The 24542-nt window shown below is 38.6% G+C and overlaps 1 protein-coding gene across 1 annotated transcript; it reads left to right on the forward strand.

The window, feature by feature from the left end:
- Positions 1–5547: 5547 nt before the first annotated feature.
- Positions 5548–24313, forward strand: g6fl (g6f-like). The gene is made up of 10 exons (XM_077598197.1): positions 5548–5661; positions 5763–6107; positions 8272–8538; positions 8789–8824; positions 9559–9885; positions 16859–17104; positions 21896–22021; positions 22134–22207; positions 22371–22397; positions 23124–24313. Exons 1-10 carry the CDS (start codon positions 5607–5609, stop codon positions 23169–23171), a joined length of 1551 nt encoding a protein of 516 aa, XP_077454323.1. The 5' UTR covers positions 5548–5606; the 3' UTR covers positions 23172–24313.
- Positions 24314–24542: the final 229 nt, after the last annotated feature.

Genomic DNA, 24542 nt, shown 5'->3' on the forward strand with positions numbered 1-24542 from the left:
AAGTTGTGAAGGCGGCGGCAAACATCAGAGGTCAGGAAATGGCATGAGCACCAGAAAAACAAATTACACCATACTATGTCCATCTTTTTCTCCAATATAAGCTTCATATTTTTCTCTTGGATGCTTGGACAAGCAAAGAGAGCCACTGTGGATTTTAAATCCCATGTTTTGGAGGACTTTATTAGTATGTGTTTACAATCCGTTTTTGTTGGAGCAACATCCAGCTGGGTGAAGGGGTCCTCACCGTGCAAAGACCTCCTCCACCCCTCATATAGTAAATGCTAGCTACTATTAATATGAATGCATCATCCCTTGAATGAAAGTCAACATCAATGGCAAGATTGATTTACATACTTCAAGATGTGATCCCCATGTATGTGGGTGGCAGTTCAGTTGTATACATTTTTATGTACAAATAAAATCAGAAATACACTAATTATTTAACTCTCACCTTTGCTATTTATCCTCCCATAGACCGTGGGGGTGCTGGAGCCTAGCCCAGCTAACTATGGGCAGGATGCTGACTACACCCTGCTTGCCAACATAAAATGACATTAATAACAAATAATATTTTTCATTCCTTTGCTTGTTATTAAATCAAAATATTTTTTAAAAGAAGAAACACTTAATATGAATAATGACAATAATTGTGGTTTTGTCTTACTATTTAAGCTAAAACATAAAAGGAAGTAACAAATATAAAAATAGATTATTTTTTGGCTTTTCATCTTTTTTGTTTCACACGTAAAAAGAAATTAAAATAATTTTTAGTATGAATTCATTGCCAAGATTGGATGTCAAGCTCATTTTAAAGTGAACAGTGAATCCTCATGGATCAATAATGCTGATCCAGCTAAATGTCCAATCTATTTTAACTATATTTTTACTGCTTCTACTACTTAAAACTCCTTGGATGTCTGTTGCGGTCAATGGCAAATGACAAACTAGAGAAAAACAGTATCTTGTGGCACCAATTTGAAGAATAGAGAAACTTATTAAGAAAAGCTGCTGCACTCCATTAAAGGAACAAATCAGACCCAAGTTATGCTAGCAAACAATATAGCAGAATGTTTTTTTTTCATCATCATAATAGCTGTTTTTGTTGTCCATAATTTACCGACTATGGTAAAATGCCAACTTTGCATTTAAGACTTCAAGCAGTAGTGAATTTCCACATCAGCATGAGTTTAGACTCTTAAATTGATTTTGACTCTTGACAACAACTTGACTGAAATACATCTGATTTGCACTCAGATCAAAAGAGTGTTGAAGGCAGTCCATTTTCAGAAAATAGTTTAACATTAATAACTTAAGTCAGCAATATTTGCCATCTCGGTTCGGAAAACCTTTTTTTTAACAATGCGGTCTTTAGATACTTTTGAAAGAAATGTACATTTTCTTCTGGCCTTGACCCACGTGGTAGATAAAAGTTAGGAGAATTTTCTCTCAGTGTTGTCACGTCGCCAATTCAAACCGCTAGAGTGACAAGTCTTTACAAAACAGACAACATCAGCGGAATAGTTTGAACATTTTTTTCTTTATGACTTAAAAGCCAGCCCCGGAAGAAGGCAATCTTGGAGTCAATCGCGCTGAACATTGCCAACGCCATGGTGCCCATTTAAACGTAAAAGCCGTGATTTATCGGCGTGTTGGAAACAGCCTCCGAGTCGCAAATATTTCGTCAAGGTCACCTTGTTTCACCGGTATGACTCAACATAGCAAAAAAACTGACAACAAGAGATGCAGACCAGTCAAATCATGAAATTTGACAGCACATTATATTAAATTGTTCAACATTCAAAATGTTGATACGCTGAGGATATTTGTTGTTTTGACAAAATATCAAGAATATCATCTATTTTCATGTTATTTGTAATGAAATGAATTGCTAAATCTTTTCCAAACGAGAAGGGGAAAAAATCGAAACTTTTTGGGATGACGTTATTGTGATTTGCTATTTCAATCACCATAGAAGGAATACCTATTAAAATTATGAGTGGGATTTTTGTGGAAAACAAATTTAACTACAACCACCCAGCTCCCTCCTAAAAGTCTCATCAGCCCAGGGACATAAAAAGCAAAGCAATGAACAAGCAATTAATCAGTCCTCAGACCATTTTTTTATCTTCTGTTATTCATTTGTAGAATGGATCAACCACATTTAATTTCGGTCTATTCGCTCTGAATGGAGTAGTTCATTCTGTTTAGTTACCACTGTTAGCACAAAGAAGAACAAAGTGAGCAACAACTTTAGACTTTCCTCATTACAATAAAATAACTAAAAATCAACTTCATTAAAAGGCAATTCTAATATGAAGCTTTTATTTGCAGATATTCAGATTTAGGGATATTAATGTATCTCCTCTTGTTTGACCTAGGTGTTTCTGATTGTGTCATCAACATACCTGTCAACCTCTGCCGATAACTGCCCTTATAAATGATTATTGATTCCCCTTACAAACCCCCAAAAAACCTTACAAACACCGTACGACTCGTACGGTGTTTGTAAGGTTTTTGGGGGGTTTGTAAGGGGAATCAATAATCATTTATAAGGGCAGTTATCGGCAGAGGTTGACAGGTATGCATCAACCCTTTTCTGTCTATTAAAAACCCGTGTTTGTCAGTCCCTGCCGTATCGTCTGCGTTTGACATGCTCATGCCGATGTCCTGTGATCCTCGTTTTTCCACGTCAGCTTTGATTTTGTTATTTGACTTCAAAGTCTTTTTTGCCTCGTTTATTAAAATGATTGTCTATACACTGCGTTTGGGTCCGAACCCTAACATAAGGGCTCTTCCTTTAAGAACAAAACAAATATCATGGATTAAAATACTTGTGTAATGACTATAAAAGCATTCAACTCAATTCAATTCAAAAACAAAAACACTTGGCTTTAAATTATCTTAACACAAACATACCCCCCTTCTTACTGATTACGATAATTGCGGTTAATAATAGCGCATCACATTTTTATCTTTTGACACAAAGAGAACGACTCAGAGTCTTCGGATTTGCTGTTGTTTTCGTGTTATACAAGTTAGAATTCTAAAAGTTAACGCAAGTAGAATATTTTTCTTTCCTCCATTTTCAATCCCCACACTGGCTTTTCTGCAAGTGCCCACTTCACTCACAGTCACTGTGAGCCACACTCTATTTTTTCTCTCAGGCCAAACACATAGCCTTCACACCCTGTGATCGTTTGCACTTTCGGCCACAATTTCCGTTCCCGCTGATCTCTCTGGTTCCCTCTTTTCTTTCTTTCTCCGATTGCTTTGTCCACTCGTCCTTCGCGCCTCTCCGCCATTCACGCCGTCCCTGAGATCTCTGGAGGCCCTGTGGCACTGATAATGAGGCCCCTATTTAACAGATACTACTCAGTGGCGGTGGATTCATTAGACGGGGCCAAGCCTGGCTGATGGCGATTATTTACCCACGAACAAGGATGCACACACACACACATGCACACACACTCCCTTCTCCTTCCACTTCTCTCATCATTACATCCAACCTCTCCCCCTGTCATTAGACTCCCACAATAACACTCTCCCGCTCCTTATTCCCTTTCTCCTACTACTCCTCAAACCCCCACCTTCCATCCGATGGTAATTATGGAAAAATTGTGCTCAGGGGATTTGATAATACCTCTAACTTAATTAAAGACGTTTATGGGATGTAAAAGACATGTCGCCCGAAGGGGTTGGTGTGCACCCACACTAACCGAGAACTCTTTCATTTCATCTCCCCCAAATCCTTTCTTTCATGTTTCAAGTTTCAAGCAGATTTCTTTTGTTTGGGTCAAGAGTTTGACCGTTAATGTGAATGGGCTTTTTCAAAATTTTCATTTTGAATGGTAGAATAGAATAGAAAATCATCAAATAGCGTACAACATGGGCTGAAGATACAGTGGTACCTCGATATACGATCGTAATCCGTTCCGAGACTGAGATCGTATGTCGAGCTTTTCGTAACTCGAGTGAACGTTTCCCATTGAAATGAACTGAAAACAAATTAATTCGTTCCAACCCTCTGAAAAAAAACACCAAAAACAGGATATTGGATTGGAAAAACATTTTTATTTGTTCTAATTTGCCATATATTGACAAAGGCACAAATAACGAGTTTATTAATAGTAATAAAATGTGTTTAATAGAAGTAAAATTAGACGCATTTGGCGGAGGGTAGAGACAGCGACATACACGGAGGCGGGTGTGGGGGGCTGTTCGGGGGTTTGACTTTATCCACGGCAACTCACTCGAACAAACAAATTTAAATTAACTTGGATAAATATATACACACACTCGACGTTTAATGTAACTTCACACAAAACTGAATTCTAATTTTGTTTTAATCTTTTTTACCTTTGTAACGGGTTGACTCCACCCGCACGTTCAGCCGGAATCTTCAAAACGAACGCATCAAGAGTTGTTTGTTTTTCGAAAACTCTTGCCACTTCGCAAGCATGTCTTTGATATCTTTTGTAACCAGGGGCCCCGCCTCTTCCACCGCCTCCTCGCTACTGAGTTGCGGCAACAAATGTTCACTCTCCTGGAGTTCGATTGAATCTTGTGTCATGAGTTCTTCCTGGTGCTCGGCGATTAGGTCATTCACATCTGCCAGTGCTCGTAGATATATTTTATACATGAAAGAGACGCAAAAAGGCCACCTGGCTTGGTCGCATCTCGAAATTCTGATCGTATCTAGGGCGAATTATTCGATCGAAATTTTCATCGTATCTCGAGTATGTCGTAGGTAGAGCTGATCGTAGGTCGAGCTACCACTGTATATTATTTGGTGTAATTCCTATTAAGGTGCCATATGGAATAATAATACATCGACACAAAATTATAAATGATCACGTGAACAATAACTTAATCTGAGTATTAGTTGGAATTTACTGTCTTGTAAAAAAATTGGGGGGTGTTGAGTTCTCCTTCAAAAAGGAAAGACAACTCCTATGAATATGGTTAAAATAAGTATACGACAACGAGTACAATATGATTTTTTCCCGAATACGGGATGAATAAAGTTATCTAATCTAATCTAAAAATATTGTGACCCTGGTGTTAAATGTCTACTCTCCAGTCAGATGGCCATTTCCTGGAAATACTGTCTTTTCTTTAAATTTTTGCCTGTATTACACAGAAATGTATTCATTTATTTCCTAGTCAAAAATGTTTAAGATAACTACTGTTCTGCAAGTCTGTTAAGTCTGTTTCTATTATTTATTAGTGTGACATTTTCCTCAGTTAATCTAGACCCCAGTTCTGAACAGAATGGTTAACAATTATACGTTGATGTCTTTTAGTCTAACTACATTGAGACCTGCAATAAAAACCCACAACCGGGACTTAGTGAAATCTAATGTCGATTTAGCAATATTGGACTGAGTAGCCCAAACAAACACACGTGAACGGGTTTCCTATATGACATTCAAGTTCCTCAGTTCCTCGTTGTTTGATTGCCAATACGGAAGCTGTCACGCCTTGTTTGGTTTTAAGACTATCAGCTTGCACACACTTCAGCCTGTATCCTGAGGACCAGGAGGACAAAGGAGGGGGAAAACAAGCTAAATTTGTCTGCTGATGGGTTGTTTTGCCTTAAATGTGCAATGGTGTGCTTTTTCTTCATCTTTTTTGTTGTTCCCTCCACATTTCTTAGTCAAGGTATTTCAAAAAAAATCCATGAATATTGTGATTTTAACTGTCAGTCTGCATCTCCCCTTATTGGGAACTCTAATCTTCTACCTGACGCTGCCTGTTCACAGTCGTTCATACCAAGTGGGATGAAATTGTGGTGGGTGGAAAGCAACGAGTCACCACCTTGGAGTGCATCCATCAGGAAGTGAGGGCCGCGGTGAAAATCAGCTGGATGGTCCAACGCTTTGGTGCGGACGACTGGAAGCTGGTGCTAACTGCCAGTGATCTGGAGGAGTTCTCAGGCAGTGGCGCAAAGCCTTCCATGCACCTGGCTGACCCCAACTTTCAAAATACGGGAAATTTTTCACTGCTCCTTCAACCCCTCTTGCAGGATAGTGGCTACTACAAGTGCTTTGTAGAGCAGAACGGGAAGAAAATCAAGCAAAAGGTCATCCTTCTAGCTATTGCCACCGGTAGGACAATTAAATCTTTACAAATTAATGCTCTTATTGAAGGTACAAAGAGGAGTAAAGAAGTTTAGTGTCTACTGTTGCAATTTCTCTAGCTTCCGATACCAATTTCGACACTTGTCAGTGTGATATCGGCCAATGTCCATATTGTACAGGTGCCATCTTTAAAAAAAAAAAAAAAAAAAACATATATATATATATATTCAAAGATGGCACCTGTAGAATATATATTATATATAAAAAATATTTTTTTTAAAATTAAATATATATATATATATTATATATATACTCTATACATATTTTTTACATATATACTATATATATTTTTATAAACATACATATACACTATATATATATATATTTTTCTATTTTATTTTTTTAACTACTGCATGCTTACATGAATTTAAAGTCATTCCTATTATGCCTTGGTCAGAGACTGCTTACCAAATTGTCTGGCATTAAAGGCGCCAGATGTCCACAGATTATTTTGTATTTTAAATATATATACGCCAAACCTCCAAGATGGAAGACTAATATCTCTTCATTACATCTCTGAAGAAATATAATTTATAATTGTTGTCCATGGCAGTGTATCCCTCATATTCTAATTGCCAAAATTGTTTGGTAATGGAAATTGCAGTGAATGACTTAATATGGTTTGGCATAACCAAAGACTGTCACCTAGTATCAGAGTTAAGTAACCTTAAATACAATCAATTACCTTTTGTGTAGTCATGATTCGTCTGATTTTAAAAAAAAATCAGTAATAATGATCCAAAAGCAATTGTCTGTAAAAAATACACCTACATTTTCTTTGAAATCTATATTTAAAAAGGTGTACCAAAAGTCCGGCGAACAAACGTCCGGTCACGGCGTAATGTATAGTTGATTCCGACTAAACACAACCGAGAACAGCTAAAATCTGCACTCAAGAACAGCTCCCACCCAACAAGTATCATTTCGCCAAAATCCCCATATGCTTTCCACTGTACTCGTTTAGTTAATGTACATGACATGCATGCCTGAATGATTGATGTAGCTAAAATATTGATATTGATTTTAGAGCATAATGATGCGCTAGCATTTTCAGCATTGATCTACACCTCGCTTTCGCCGATGGGCCTGGAATTTATCCTTTGATAAATGAGTTTTGTAAAGCAATACAAAATTAATATTAATATTTACTGCAACAATTCATAGGCGAAACCCTCTAAAGATGGTATATGTTATTCTACTGGACAGAGGAAAGTGCAGGTTTCATAACACCAAATGACACAATATATGCAAATACAATTTTGCTACACATGTAATGTAAATAAATTCTCCATTCATTCATTAATATAAAAATTGCAATAAAACCCCTCATAGGCAACATGAGAGAGTTTCAAAAACTTTTAAAACACTACGGTCCTTTGGAGTGTGCAGGACACTACTGAGGACCTTTTACGACACTGTGGTGCCATCTACAGTGTTTTATGCAGTGGTCTCTTGGGGATGCGGGAGCACGGAGAGTGACAGGAACAGGCTGAATAAGCGAGTCAGGAGGGCCAGCTCTGTTCTGGGCTGTCCTTTGGACTCTGTGGAGGAAGTGGGAGAGCGGAGGATGCTGACCAGGATGATGTCCATCATGGACAGCACCTCCCACCCCCTGCATGAGTCTGTGGAGTCCCTCCGAAGCTCTTTCAGCAATAGACTGCTGCACCCTCATTGCAGGAAGGAGCGCTTCCGCAGATCCTTCCTCCCGTCAGCTGTCAGGCTCTTTAACAAAACAAATGGCTGAGTGTTAGACCTACCATATGTGTACATCTATGTGTATGCATATATATATATATATATATATATATATATATATATATATATATATATATATATATATATATTTAATATATATTTATATATATGTATGTGTATGTGTGTATATATATATATATATATATATATATATATATATATATATATTTATATATATTTCAGCAACACTTATTTATTTATATATTTATTCATGTATTTATTTATTAACTTACTTATTACCTATCAATTTATGTCTAAAATTCTGCATATCTGCATTCTGACCCTCTTGCTACTGTGACAATGAAATTTCCCGAATACATACGGGATGAATAAAGTTATCCAATCCAATCCAAAATGTTGGATTTCTCTTCTCCAGTCTTCAGCATCCCGGCATCACCCATCCCGCGAAAAAGCACCCTACGTCTGATCGCCAAGATTCACCCAGAGGTTATCTGCGATAAGATTTTGTGGGAATCACCGGACGGCACCTCTTTAAAGACGGTGTTGAAACCCAAGTCGGGATTCATGACCAAAGTTCCCCAGGCCACCGACAACGACGCCGGCTCCTACAAGTGCACGGTTCATCTCCTGGGGAAGCACAACACCACCACCTTCACATTTGCCTTGCGCATCAAGGTTAACGGTGAGGAAAGACGCCACACATGACGGCAGTGACGAGTGAGCCCAAAAGCCCATCAGCGGCATTATTTATTAAAGCCTCCTCCAGCTATATTACTTGGCGCTTTATTTATTTTATGAAGCAATTTCAAGATTCCAAACTCCGCTGTAGATCTACACAGAAAAGTCTGCCACTCCTGTGGGTATTACACTTGCAGTATGTATTATTTATTATTAGGTTAACACCCTGTCTCCCTTTTCCTCCCGCTCCACAGCTGTCAGTGAGGCCATCTTCACCACTATCGAGCATGGTGAGTGATGCCCGCAGGAAGTCTAGTGTCAACATTTGGCTAATCACACAGCGCAGAATGCAATGTGACATTATCGCAATTGTTGCAGGGAAGTTTTACCCCATCTGCACTCCCATCTGTTATTCATCTTCCTCTACGTATATTCAGTGGAACCCCCAAGGTTGAACATAATCTGTTCCGGAACGTTGTTTGTTCTGGACCCTATAAAAACAATATTTGGAGTGACATTTTGCCATTATTAACTTTTATACAAATCTGAAATTGGGTTGAGCTGATACCAGTTACAAAAGTTAGGCCTAAACTAACTAACCAGTTCTGAACTTTTGGATGACATTTGAGGATTAGCCAAAAATGTACTCTACATTTCATAAGTCATATTTTTGAGTGTTAATACAGAAGTTTTGGATGACAATTGAGGATAAGCCAAAAATGTACTCTAATTTTCATAAGTCATAATTTTGAGTCTAAATACAGAACTTTTGGATGACAATTGAGGATTAGCCAAAAATGTACTTTAATTTTCATAAATCATAATTTTGAGTCTTAATACAGAACCTTTGGATGACACTTAAAAAGTGATCAACAGTAACTCGTCAATACAAGGATTCAAACACAATCTTCTAGAAGGGAAATGAACACTCACTGAGCCTTTACTATCACAGATTTCTTTTAACACGCGCAGTACTTAACACAAATGTATCGACACCCCTCTTTTGCTATTCTTACCCACGCAGGCCCTCCCATCTTCATCCCCATTCAAGCCGGGAGATCTGTTTCCCTGGCCTGTCCCGAAATCCGAGGGGACTACGTCTTTCTGTACTGGCAACACCCCAAGACGGGCAACTTGAAGCTATTGTACTCACGAGATGATTGGAGGGTCAAGACATGGATCGATTCGGAAAGCCATGACTTCAAGCTAACCAGCACACCCAGCACCCTTTACGGAACCAGCTACACTTTTGCTCTCAAGCCGGGCCTCAAAGACGGAGGCGTCTACATCTGCCAAGTGCTTTCCAATGACAGTCTTTTCAACCAGAGGACCCTGCTGACCGTCTTGAAAGGTAAACACTACTGTGAGAAAGGGGAATGAATTTATTAGACCGATAATGATGATGGCGAAAATAAATGTTTAAACAAAACGTGACACTACTTACCAGTGCGGCCATTTTGTGATGTCAGCTATCCTCATGCACCTACTTATTAATCAAGCATGTGTTCATGCAATAATGTTGGGCAATCGAGGAATCTTGCATTTCATCGGCTAAAATAATAACCACTTGAATAAAATGTCAGCAACTTTACTTTGTCGTTTATCCACTTGCTGGAAAAAAAGGCTTTTATTTACGTTTCTCTCCAATATTATTGCTGTGTCACTTCTAATATGTCATTTAAATGGAATGTCCATTATGGGTCAAATGCTAAAAATGATCTCAAGATCCAGTCATCCAATCACAGGGAACAAGGAGATAAATAACCATTGACACGCACACTCACAATACATGCTTTTTAGGATCTGGGATAAAGCCCAAGAGAAAACCCACGCAGGAATTGGCAAACTCTCATCTCTAAAACTAATATCTGATTATACACAGAACATCAGCGGTTATTTCTCCAAAGGTCATTTAATAATGGACCTGGCCCAGAGAATTTGTACAATTGTTACTCAATGGAAAAAAAAGATTATTTTGAATTTGAAAGCACTTTGGTTCCCATTGAAAGCTCTCAAAGTGGCTAAACGTAAAGAGCACAGATTACAACCTTCGGGAAATCGAGGATGAGTGAATACGAACAAATATGATAAGGTCGCATGTGGATGTTACTTTAAAAATTATACTGTTTAGTGTTTAAATTGCTCAGGCAATAAGAAATAATTAAAGATTTTCTCTACAAATAGATCCGCAAAGATAGATGAATAAACAAATGGGAAAAGATACTTACTACTAACAGTTAACAAGAAAAAACTATATAAGTAAAATCAATATTATGACAAATGGAGGGGACACGGGACGAATTGAGAGTGGATAATCGGAATAACAATGAGTGTGAAATATTGCAATTTGTTATGTCCTTTTCCTCACCGGGTTTTGCATTAGAGTGTCCACATAAAAGTTATTTTCCAAGATGTTCAACTTAGACTCAAAATGGCTGGGGTCCTTTTTTCCGGTTCTTTCATGTTATGACAAGACTTGTCTTTTTGTGTCTTTTATCAATACAGTGGTACCTCTACATACGAGCAGCTCTACCTACGAGATGCTCGAGATACGAGGAAAATTTCGAGCAAATAATTATCTCTAGATACGAGAAAAATTTCGAGATACGAGAAAGCCAGGTGGCCATGACATGAGAGGCTGTTTATCATTGTAGCGCAATGTCTTTTTTGCCGCATCTTTTTTGTGTAGAACAGATATCTACGAGCACTGGGCGGAGCTTGCATTTTCCCGTGTCACAGAGCTTGCTCGTTGTCATGGATGATATCGTGTCACTTGGAAATTCCTTGGGGCTGGAGGTTAACGAGGCAGATGTGAATGATCTAATCGCCGAGCACCACGAAGAACTGATGACACAGGATTTAATCGCGCTCCAGGAGAGTGAACATTTGGAGGTTTTGCGGGAACTCGTAGCGAGGAGTAGGTGGAAGAGGGGGGCCGCCTGGCTACAAAGGATATCAAAGTGGCAAGAGTTTTCTGATTTTGTAGAAAAGAGGCACCCTGACAAGCTGGCAAGTGGTTGCGCGTTATCGTATTGTGAGGACATTTGTGCGCGTCATTTTAGAAATATTTTGAAGGGAAGGCAAAAACAAACAACTCTTGATGCGTTCGTTTTAAAAACTTCCGCTGAATGTCCGGGTGGAGTCAACCCGGAGAACAAAGGTAAAAAACAATTAAAACAACATTAGAATTCAGTTTTGTTTAAAGTTACATTAAACATATGTTTGAGTGTCTGTATATATTAATCCAAGTTCATTTAAATTTGTTTGTTCTGTTAAGAGTGCGTTGCCGCGGAATAGTTTGCCCCCCCTCGCCTGCCTCTATGTCCCACTCGCTGTACCCTCCGCGAAATCTGTCTAATTTTAGTTCTAATAAACACATTTTATTACTATTAAACCATTAGTTATGTGTTACTTTGTTAATAGATGGCGAATTAGAAGAAATAAAACATTTTTTCCAATCCAATATCCTGTTTTTGGCGTTTTTTCAGAAGGTTGGAACGAATTAATTTGTTTTTAGTTCATTTCATGGGAAACGTTCGTTCAAGTTACAACAAGATCGACATATGAGCTCAGTCCCGGAACGAATTAAACTCGTATGTAGAGGTACCACTGTAGATTAAACTGGTGTAGGGAGATTTTTTTTATTGGGAGCATATTGTCCATATTGAAAGTGTTGTGTTTCCGGGCAGTTTGACACCATCCAAATTTCCAAGAATGAAAACGAAAGAGAAGGAATGCTGCTTAAAATATTAATCTACCTCAGTAAGCTTCACTGGTCTGATCAGCTTCATTCTTTCAAAGGTGAAAGATGATTTATAGCTGTTCAGAGGTACGAAGGTCTAAATCCCAGGCTTAGGTGCTGAGTATCGCTCTGATAAGTTTGAAGGCCACATCTCATGACTCATTTCTGTGCTACACTGGGGAAAAAAGGCTGGAATGAAAGCTTGCATTTGTACATAATGATTCGAGCAACCCTATTCCATCATTTTCCCCCTGTTGTTTGTTACTTGTCTAAAAATTGTTCAGTGGAATGGTCTGACATTTTGGAAGAAAAAGCGCCTCATTACATTCCCGTCAAGAGTTAGATGAGAGGATTTATTCAGCTTTAGGAGCTGATATCTAACTTTATATGCTATATGTCAAGTAGTTATCTTCCCAAACCTTTGATACTTTTCTCCGCAATAAAAATATGTCAAAGTCCATCCATTTTTTTCATTTAATACATGATGTTGCTTGCCTTAATTGAGGTTACGCAATGTAAAAAAGAAATAGTCAAATGTATGGTAAAATACTTTCAGCTGTGATTGGCAAAATGGTACTGCGCAACTAAGAGGTTTCCAGTCAAATTAATTATACACTACCTTACATATTTTAACTGTCGTTTTATGGCAAAGGACTTGTAAAAATGTGTATGGGGCTGACAACATTGACTTTTGTTTGAAACCCCGCCCTCATCGTCAAGCGTGCTGACTGCTGAGCTAATTGCCTAGTCTAGTCTGGTTTTATCTGCCAGCATGCTCATTTAGGTTCTCGAAGAAGTTCTGCAAAGATGACCGAGTGGGTTTGAATCCTGGTTGAGAAGGGGGTGAAACTTCAAAACGAGCGCACCCCCATCAAGACTGCATGATTACATATCGATTAGCGTGGGAAAAAAGGCTCTAAAATTAACGACTGCAAATGCATTGCACTGTTTTTATGAGTATTTACCAGTTTACCCTTCTTTTTTTAAGTAAAAGTCTGGCAACCACAATATTTATTTTGTTTTATCTTCTTTTTTTGCTGTATGCGTAAACTGGAGCCTATTACTATTATTGCTATTTTCTTGAGTTTGTATCGCTTTTTGCTACTGCAACCAAGATGGCGCCACTCAAGTGGCAGCCGGTGGCGTTAGCTCCGTCGGCTCTTGCTCGTTTTATGTTTTTGCTGCTTTTATGTCTTAATGATTTGATTTAATGATTCTTAATGATCCCATATACTTTGCTTTGCTTTTTACTTTGTGCTTTTTGCTTTGTTGTTCTGCGACCTTTGCAACTCGGCCCCACCCGTCGCGTGGCTTGGTTTCTTTGTGCTAGTCTGCAATGTCTTGTGTGTCTTGTGTCTGTCTTCCTGTTGCGGCCAAGAAGTTCATTGTTGTATTTATATCTTGCTACTGTGACAATGAAATTTCCCGAATACGGGATGAATAAAGTTATTCAATCTAATCCAATCTAATTAAAACATATAAGGTAAAAAACAAGAGAATAAAGAAAACACAAAGTATTATGAACAACAATAGGTTTTTAAAAGTACTCATGCTGTATATTTTACCTCCCATCGCATACATTCTAACAGCTTAGGCCAAAGTAGTACTCAATATGTTATTAAATTTAGGTTTGGAGCTTTTTTTTGTATTTTTAAGGCCAAATTAGCATATCTGCTGTGAGGACCACACCTGCCTGCTCTGCTGCTATCTGAGCGGCTGGTTGCCTGGCAACATTATTGTCTCTGGCACAGTCTGGTTGACATGAGAGTAGTATACACAAAATCGAATGAATTAAAAAGCAGCGATTGTTCCTCATTCACTCTTTCATGAAATTAAAAGTTTTACATGATGAGCTCTTCAGTTTAATTATGGCTCAGGCCCTGTCGAGCAGATTTTCACCTCCAATTTCAAATTTTACGCTGGGCCAGAGCCAGGGTTTGCTACTTATCACAAGAAATTAAGTTGATTTCACTCCATCACTAATAACTCTCCACAGGAATAAAATTAAATAGCCATGTAATCAAGTATTGAAGCATTTTATTAAGGGCACACTGGTTTAAAAAAAAGCACTGCAGGAAGTGGTTTTAAAGCGTGTTTCAGCTAGATATGGCATATTCACACACCTTCCTTGAACTCCATGGGTGGATGAGCAACAGATATGCTTCGACATGCTCAAATTGAAATTCTGATTTATTCTGAGATAGAATTGCGGCGCATTACTTCAAAGGTTGTGGTAATTGGTAAGACGTGACAGAAGATTGGGATAGATTCTCCTATCATATCACATTTTCTGTTTTCAAGACACAACTGTCATGTCCAGTGCTACATTTTATGGTACATGAAACAGTGAGGATTTAAATGTAACGAATTATACTTAGGCACTTTGGTGCAGGCATCGGTTCAATTCCTTCTTGGTGTGATTTAGAATATGAATGACTGTCTCCGTGTGCTTTACGAATGAGAATGGTCTTTTTCGGTAGAGAAAAAGTAATAATCTGATGACAATATAGTCATTTTTCAAATTTTTTTTACATGTGTGAGGTTATTTTTCTATTTTCGAATTGGATATTATTACGGTTTCTTCATTTAAGTCTGTTATTTAGAAAGAATTGCTTTTACTTGAGAAAATGCATTATCTTCCCAATAAAAAGTACATTAATTAAAATAACAAAAAAGTAAAATAAGACCATATTTTTCTGCCACACATAAATAGAAATAAAAATAAATTTTCCTCGAAAATATATATTGAAAGAATGCTATTGGGGGGTAAATGCAACTTTCTTTTGCCATTTTTTTCTCTTTGAAAATATAGCAAAAAAAATCATGTTGGATGTTTCTTTTTTTCCACTCTTCCATAAATTTGAGCAAAACAGATCTTACTTCTTATAAGGTGCTCTTTTATCTTTTAGAAAAAACATTGTTTTTGTGTTTTTTAAAAATACAGACTTTTTGTAAGATTACATCCGTTTTGTTCCAAAAATGGAGACATTTCTTCCCTTAAAAAAATAAGATAATAGTATAAAATATTTGCAACATTTTGTCAAAAACTGGGTTTATTCTTGCAAAATCCAATCCTACGTTTATAAAAAAAAATTGAAAGAAGAATTGAAGAATATCTTTTTTATTCTATTATGCGTGGCCCTAATCTGTTGCTTTCCATGAATGGGCCTTATTTCACACTTTAAAACACCCACACGGATACAATAGGTTGCCTTGAAAGGCGTAAACAGAAAAGGCGAAGGCATACATCCCTGTAATGGTGGCCTCGGAAGAGTTTACTAATCACAATCCCCCCCGGCATCCATCACAGCTGCCCAGGCATGACGAGCCGATCAGTCACTGTCATACATTTGCAGCCCCTCCGCACGCACAGCGCCGCATACGCCAAACGGCAATCATGTGACGCATATATATTTTTACCCCACCTCATTAAGAATATCATTATGTATGATTATACCTGCCAGCTTCCCACGGTGGCTGGAGGTGGCCCACGTTGATCACACTAATCAAGGCTGAAATATGTGTGTTTTTATGCGCCATAGCGGGGGGGATCTGCAGAGCTTGATTACGCCCAGATGGATTCTCATCTCACTATGATGAGACACTAAGCATCAGTCACAGTCAAGTGATGCATTAGCAGCAAATCACTTTAATGAATATATATTATTGTGACCTCTTCCTAGATTGTGCTCTGTTGGGTTTTATTTTTTTATTTTTTTCCCTTCTCCACCATTCTCTTTACCCCATTACTCCTTGGCCTTTCTGCAAAAACGGCAGCTATAAAGTCACATCTTTGTCTCCCTAATGTTCCAACCAATCAATTTATTTGTCGATGAGTGTATTTTGTTCACTAGCGATCGCCAACCTTTTTTTACACGGTGGGCTAGATTTATGTCAAGCAACACAGTGGTGCTTTTGCTTTGATTTGCAAGACTTTTTTTTAAAGATACGAACACTAAAGATGCTAACATAAATGCCTACATTTTGGGGGATTGTTTTGGCGGATGAGTCGTTAGCGCGTTGGCCTCACAGTTCTGGGGTCCTTGGTTCAAATCCAGGTCGGTACACCTGTGTGGACTTTGCATGTTCTCCCCGGGTTTGCGTGGGTTTCCACTGGGTACTCTGGTTTCCTCCCACATTCCAAAGACATGCATGGTAGGCTGGTTGAACACTCTAAATTGCCCCTAGGTTTGGGTGTGAGCATTGATTGGTCATCTGTCTTCTAGTGCCAGTCACCTGGGATAGGCTCCAGCACCCCCCGCCATGAGGATAAAGCAATTCGAAAATGAATGAATGTTTGATCACAATAAAATCGTTACCCGAAATCTTCTCCATCAATCGTGTCTGGCATGAGTTAGCCAATTTAGCCTGTTAGCATTTGCTGCTGTCAGACCTTGCAGTCAAAAGAATTGGACGTCTCTCCCATTCTAAAGCAGCTAATAAGTTAATCATGTGTTTTAACAAACTACACTGTGTATTTAAAACCTTGAGTTTAATACTGTGCTAACAAATAATAGGGCAACGCCATCATTTTTGCCACTTCATTTTTTCTTCTCCACTTTCCCCCTGTTTTGTTACACAGTTATGGGTGTGCGCTTTGGTAGCAACTTGCAGCTGGAATGCCTGTACAACGAGCTTGGCCGGGTCCAATTCGCCAAGTGGGAATACCAGAATAAGAGTCGGCTACTCCAGTCGAGCATCTGGCCTGGCAATGTTACGACCACTTTGCCCTTACCCATCACACCCGACATGGAGGGCAACTACACGTGCACCTTACATTTACAAGATGGCCGGACTATCAGCGCCAGGCATGCTGTCAAGAAACAAGGTATATTACACTTTTGGACATTTTGTTCCATGCCTCCTTAAGTTATTTAATGGTGTGGTATACTTTTAGTTAGTACATTGATTTTGTCAGGAGCGGCTCGTTTGTCCCTCCTGGCTTGCCGTCAGGTTAGAGCAGCTGCAAATGATCATTGATTACTTCCTGATGTGGGTATTTAAGCACCACGGAAGTAGTTAGTTATTGTCGGATCGTCCTGCGTGACACCCTCCGTGTTACAGCATACATCGCTACAAGGTTCTATTCCCCATACTCCGGTTTTGTTACGTTTTGGGATGTACAAGCCCTTGTTATTTTGTAATGCTTTTGAGTCATTAAAGTTACTGTTAGGAACAGCACGTCTCGTCTCCTCCTGCTTCCCTGCTACTGGGTCCAAATCCCCCGATCGCGCCACGACGTCTCGGCGCGATCGTAACAGATTTAATAGAAGTAAAACTGAGATGACTACACTCATCTCTACATGTGCTATGATCGAATCTATAAAAACTAAGATGTGAATCCTTGAAAATATTTTTAAATCTGGAGTAGCCCCAAGAATGCCCTTTTTCTCGTCTGCAAAAATCATTTTTATTGCACAATTCCAATAATGATGGTTCTGTCTTGCACAATTCCAATAATGATGGTTCTGTCTTGATCATTAATTTTTGAATATTGTTTGACAAGATTCAATCATTAGACACTCGTGATAGAGGGACTTTAAAAAAGACTAGAATACTAACAGCAGTCAAAACATACTTTATCTCTCCAGGGCGGCACCTCGTAACGAGGGCTCAAACCCCAACCCTCCACCCCCAAAATCCCAAATATTTAAATGCTCAACCTCCTCTTAAACAACATAAAGGTCAGAGTCTTTCCTATCTCACTCTCCTAGCTAATATAGGAATATGAGGAGACGGAACCCCAGGACATAGCCTCCAACAATAACTAAATTATTCAGGATTATTGTGTTGGTGGTGGAGAACAGGAGTATGTGACAGCTAAATGGATCCCTCCTGGTTGAGATAAGTCCAATGCATCACTTGAACCGCAGGGCCCAGGGCTCATCATAATGCACGCCGCCAATACTGCAGCTAGAGGAATAATGGACACTTTGAGTATAAACACGAGGGCTAGAGATGCTTCGTCTTATCGGAAGGGAGAACATCTAGAGATGGAGAGTGCCGTAATGGCCAGATTTAACGGCTTTTCTGGGAAGACTTTTTTTTTACATCCGCTATGGAGGATATCGCTTCATTATCAGGAAAACTGTATTGCGTAAATAAAGTGCTATAAAAATGGACATAACCCTGTTTTATTACTATATGAAAAATAAGGGTAAGATAATTCATTTCAAAATGAATCACAAAAACCTTTCAAATTCATGTGACCGATTGACTTTACAAATACAGAATACATACGTACATACTGCCCTGCGATTGGCTGGCCACCAATTCAGGGTGTCCCCCCCCCCCCGCCTCGTGCCCGAAGTCAATTGGGATAGGCTCCAGCACCCCCGCGACCCTTGTGATGATAAAGCGGTTCAGAAAATTAATGAACAAATGAATACATACATACTACATACATTAGTACTGCTTATTTTTTCAGTCACAACTGTTTTTGGGTTTAATTGCCTCATATTAATGACATTATTTCCTTTTATATTACTCTTGCCATTATATTTTTGCCGGAAATGTGCATTGGAACCAAAAACTATACAATGTAATATAATCATCGATGTTCATGAGGATGACAGAAATCAGAGAATATTTACTTCTTTTGACTTTTTGGTTCATTAATTAATCCTAGCAGGTCTCGAACACGCACACTTAGTCAAAAAATGAAAAGACTGGAATACATAAAAGCAGTTTCATGGAACAAATACCTATTTATTCCAAAATGTAGGCCACTTTTCATCCAATTATTTAGGCCAGGGAAATTAAAGCTCTTAATGGCTGTCAGTCTATACTTGTGCCCTGGCAACAAACGTCAGTTGCTTTCAAATCCAAGTTTTCAAGGCTGTATCACTGTTACAGTTTCTGCCGTTAATCAAACAATGGCACTTGTCGAAGTAATACTTTTTTTTCACAACACTCTGAAATTTATTTCCAGGCTGTTGTTTATTCATTTGCATTATTTCCATCGGAAGCCAAATGCTCCAAGTTTGTGCAAAGTACTTATTCAGTGTGCCACTCGCCTTACCTTTCTGATTTCTAATTATCGCTGGAAACAGAGAGGTGAACTTTCATTATAGGTAAAGAAAAGGTGAAAAGATGAGCTTGGTAAGAGGGAGAGACAAATACATCCTTGATGCTACACTTTGCACTCACTTACCATAATACATATTTGAAATCTAGCTAAGGGAACAATGCAGGTCACCGCCGCGTTCCATTAGCAGAGCCCTGGCACATACTGTACAATCAATTAGAGCTCATGCGTCACATGTGGTGACTGATGCCTTTGAGAGGAGGCTAATGGCCGTGACACTGGGGGCGAAGGTGGTCCTGTGAGTCGTTCCTTTTACAAACAAAATTTGTCAAGAAGCGCTTGAGTGGACTGCGTGTGTGCTGGGTTACTGACCTGCTGCATACATTAAGGATTCATGTCCCTAATTATGCATAAATTGAATTGAAGTGTTTTTTTCTTAACCAATCCAAAGGATTAAAAAGTGATAACAAATTTCTTGTGTATAAAAAAAATATGTTAATGACTGTGGTGCATTGAGTTTAAATTGCAATCATTCATAAGTCAGATCTTTTTTCAGCATTGAAATGCATGGAAATGCCATTAATCCGAATCTTTTTAATGTTTTTTTAAGAAATAAAAGCAATAGAATAAGAAAAAAATAGTTTTAAAATCATAAAACAGTAATGATAGGTTTATTATTAATACACTTTAATCAAAACAGGGAGACATCATTAACATACTCAGGCTACAACTTGCAAGGAAAATCACTCCCAACTCGTCCTCGTCCAGGATGATTCTGAAGAGCGACATCCTCCTCTGTCCATTTAGTCGCGCATAATTCAAAACATCTAAGGTAATCTGATTCAAACAATTGCATAAGCTAACCGAATAACACCATCGAGGTAATAAACAACTGCAACAATAATCGCCATCTGCTCCGGAATCCAAGTCCAAGCAATTTAAGAGTCCTTCGCAGATCTTCATTGCGAACTTGCATCTGGGTAAAGGTTCGAGGTGTATCTCTAAACAGTCCCTGGAGCCGAGGATACGGTGAGGTGTTACGTCAACAAGATGGAGCCAGCTGCCCTGGAGAGTGACCTTGAGCTCGCTCGGTCATTACTTAATATATAGCCCAAATTAAATTAGTAACATCCCAGAATAAACCCAACAAGTAACATCATTAAATAGAAGCCGAGTAATTAAGTAGTTTGCACGTCATGATTCATTCTCACCATGTTTTGGCCACTAAAGTAAATATTGAAAGGCAAAACTTGTGACTCAGTAGCTGCAGTCAAAATGCATAGTTTTTCACTGATAATAATGAATATATTTATACAGTACTGTATTATTAACTACATTTGTTGCATCTGCTTAAAAGGTGATAACACCACCTTGCATTTCACATAGCATTTCCCATCTGTTAATATTAATTTACCAATCTTAAAATTGGGGCTATTTGATTATTTCAATTAATCCATCTGTATTTTGCTTAAGTTTATTTTGGCAGTAGTCTTCAAGTGGGAGTCACAACAGTGTGAAATCTATTTTTGAAGTATTGCTCACAGTTTGCTGAACTGTCCATCATGGTAAAGTGCATAAAGATGAACATGTCAAAAGAAAAAGAATCCTCCAAACCACGGCTCACATCTTAAAATCTTACAAATTGGGTCGCTTATGTCTGAGGGCACTCGTTCACGCTGTGACATTTTACCCAAGTCATTTTTGATGCGCATCCTTTGAATAAAATGAAGACAAGGATTCAGAAATTCACATATATATTCTCTATTGATAATGACCCTAACACACATGTTTTGGGAATTCAGGATTAATAAGCGCAGAGGAACTTGTGTGAAAACAGAATGGTAAAAATAGGAATTTATTATGTGTAGGAAATAAGCCGTGATGCTGAATCTACAATGTAGTACTTCATATCAACATATTGTAAAAAAAACAAAAATAAAAAATAAAATTTTGCTGAGGATAAAGAATATATGCTTATGAATATTGTGATATTGACTCTTTACACTTAAATTGTTTGCGTTCAAATATTTGTTGCTTTAAGAGGTAAAATTATTCAACTGTTAGCTAACAGCTTCCCATTTATGACAGTTTCCCTCATAACATTATAATCTTTGTTTAGTTGATTTTTCACTGATTTAATTTGGATTTGTTTCATCTCATGTCTTGTTTGAATCTTTTGAGTGTCGAGCATGGGCACGGAATGAATTAAACTGGCATGTTACGGTACCCCTGGGTTAGATATGCCATCATAGTGACATGTTTCGACTGCCTTGACCGCTTGAGCTGCACATGGCGCCTAAATAACAAGTTTGATTGATTTTCTTTTTTTGGGGTGATGACATCACTGGGTGACTGGTGCATGTGTCAGGTTCTTGTCTGACACCGCCTTCTTCCTCCAGTGCCCCCACTGCGTGGGTGACTGACAGCTGAATGATGAAAATACTTGTAACATGCCTAGAGGGCGGGCGGGGCTCGCGATCTTTCCTTTCGAGTTGAAGCCCCTTTCCTCCCTGCTGCCTCTTGATTTGCAGAAAAACAACTTGTCAATGCCAAGAAATTGAAGTTTTTCTCTCCTTTTTCTCTTGCTGGCAGTGATTGTCCCTGTGCCCTCTTCTACCTTCCACTTCCTCCTCCTGACTTTATTACTTCTGGTGCTCCTGGTTGCCGCCACGACCACGGCTGTGTTGCTATGGCGACAGAAGCGCATCTCTCGCCGAGGTGAGGCTATCGCCATTATCCCTCAGACGGATATGTGGCCCGGAACATTCTCTCGGGTTGTGATGAATCGGACTCCATCTCATCCAATACATGCGTGTCAATGTGTTTGCAGGTATTGAACAGTCTCTGTCTGTTCATTCAGGCGAGATGGAGAACATCTACGAGAATCCCGAAGATGTCAGACAGGTGATAAAACGTGGCCATTTTCCCTCCTGATAAATTGTCTTATCTCTCCTCATCACCTCACTTCCATTGTGGGGGTCTTACTTCTTTTTTTTAAACCTATTTTCCACTTCCCATTTCCCTCGCTTGTTGCTCATTAAAGCTGTTTTGCCCTCCATTCCGACAGGCTCTTCCGCAGGGGTCTTTCTATATGGTGAGTTATTGTGCAATATACTCTCACAAATAAAGGTGTAATGCTTTTTGGAGTGAGAACTTGTGATACAGTTAACACATGTTTATTGTTACGAACTGCAAAATGTGAAAATTTGACACGCAGAAATATATCTATCCAAAAAGCTAGCTTAAAAAATGAAAAACTGACATTTTCAAGTGTTAACTATAGTGCTCAAACTGAAACATGAAAATAAAGAGATTTAAACATATACCAGATCAAATAAACATTGCATATACCGGGAAAAAAAACAATACAATGACATTGTTGACAGACATTTGGTCACTGTTGCTACTATTTTAGCCAATCAAATGTGAGTATCCTAGCTTGCCCACCTGTTCTCCAGTCCATTAGCCAATCAAATGTGAGTATCCTATCTTGCCCTTCCTTCCTCATGACATCATCAATACTCATCATTACAGTACTACACCTGTTATCCAGTCCATCACTTTGTACGCATGTGTATAACTGAGAAATCACTAATGATGTCATGTATTATGAAAACAACATTTTTCACCATCATCAGAGTTCTACAAATTACTTATTTGCATAGCCAAATACTTTTACATGAAGGTCATTTGTACCAGGTGTCACTAACTGCCACTTTAATGAACCAAAATACAGATTACATCTACCATCTGTGCCTAGCATATCATTATAAGTATTAAAAAGTTTTTTATGTTGGCATTTCTCCCTGTTTTTTTCTAGGATTTAAAGCCAAGACATGATGATGTTTACAAGGAACTAGACCGCTAACCACCGAGAAGCACGGCATCACCTGTGTCCATCTGTTTGTGTGTCCTATTTGTGTTTGCAGGATCTGCCTGGTATTCTCCTCACAACGCCTGCACATCACGGTTACTCTATCACTTCACACACTGACAGGAAACGCTTGGCCGGCTGTGTTGTTGTTTGCCTTGCGTGGGCTGTCTCCACCTGTATGTGTGTTGGAAGGTGAATAACACCCTTTTTGTGTTGTGATGGTCTTTGCGGCGCCCTTTCCAATGCCACAACTGATCACCTACACGCTCAAGTCGCCCGCATGCTGCTGTCACATCTGCTTGCCTGTGTGCAACAGTGGGGGGGCCTTCTATTAGGAGCACGGCATTTGGAGGCTATAATTGGCCCTTGGAAGACTTAGAAATGGCGCTTGAGTGTGTGAGTTTTCTCAAGAAGGATGCTTTTGTTTGTCATTATGAAATTAGGGGAAATGAATGAGATGTTTATATAAGCAAAAGGGTGTTGAAGAGGTTCCGTAGAAATTTGCTTTAAAACATCATCTGTTTCTCGTCATCATTGTGCTTTAGGTTTCAATGCCATTGACGGAAATAAGCGTCCAATCCGTTTGAGCTGGGAGAGGTTGGCAATGACAATTGGCAGTTGCCAACTGTCAATGGCAGTCAGAGTGTTACTGATTAAGAACTTTTAGTATTTTTCTTGCTTGACTGATTTAGTTTGACCAGTTTATTTTTATTTACTATTATTGTCGTCATAATTCTGCACAAAAAAATCTGAAATGGCGTGCTTGGAGCTGAAAACAATGACAATGTTTCTTTACCCAGAAAGGACAATTTTTCATACTTTTTCCTCCTTTCTAAGCTTTATGTATTGTAATTAATGAGGTAACTAACAGAAGTTGTGCAATATGCATCATAAGAAAATTACACAGGCACAATCATTTGGTCACCTTTGTCATTGTGATGATTTGAATACCTGTAATTTATTAGCACTGACTAATTGGAAACCATAATTAGGCCTTGGGCCTCATTTAAAGATGAATGCAATTATTAGAAAAGGTATTTAAGGTGGCTGATTCCAGATTGTGCTTCTGTTTGAATTTTCAAAATGCTATCTTTGATATGTCAGCTGTAAAAATAAAGTTGCTGATCTAAACGCTCGATTGTGGTTATAAATGAATATAATTTCAGAGGTTCCAATCTTTTATATACATACCACAGTACATAATATTGACCAAATTGTAATTTGGGAAGTTTTGCCCCTCATAAGATTTATTATAATTTCACGACAAACATTCCTATAATAAATGTATTTTATTAAATGGGATATTTTCGCAATAACCTCGTTGACGAATAAGTATATAGTCCAGCGGGTAATTTATTAAGGGAA

This window comes from Stigmatopora argus, chromosome 4 (assembly GCF_051989625.1).
Source record: "Stigmatopora argus isolate UIUO_Sarg chromosome 4, RoL_Sarg_1.0, whole genome shotgun sequence".
Lineage (NCBI taxonomy): Eukaryota > Metazoa > Chordata > Actinopteri > Syngnathiformes > Syngnathidae > Stigmatopora > Stigmatopora argus.

What these genes read in the sequence shown, in the direction of transcription:
- g6fl (XM_077598197.1), top strand. Translation starts at nt 5,607, where the DNA reads ATGGTGTGCTTTTTCTTCATCTTTTTTGTTGTTCCCTCCACATTTCTT. An exon ending in CTCCACATTTCTTAGTCAAG is followed by an intron (nt 5,662 to 5,762) that starts GTATTTCAAAAA and finishes GCCTGTTCACAG; the next exon opens with TCGTTCATACCAAGTGGGAT. An exon ending in CCTTCTAGCTATTGCCACCG is followed by an intron (nt 6,108 to 8,271) that starts GTAGGACAATTA and finishes TCTCTTCTCCAG; the next exon opens with TCTTCAGCATCCCGGCATCA.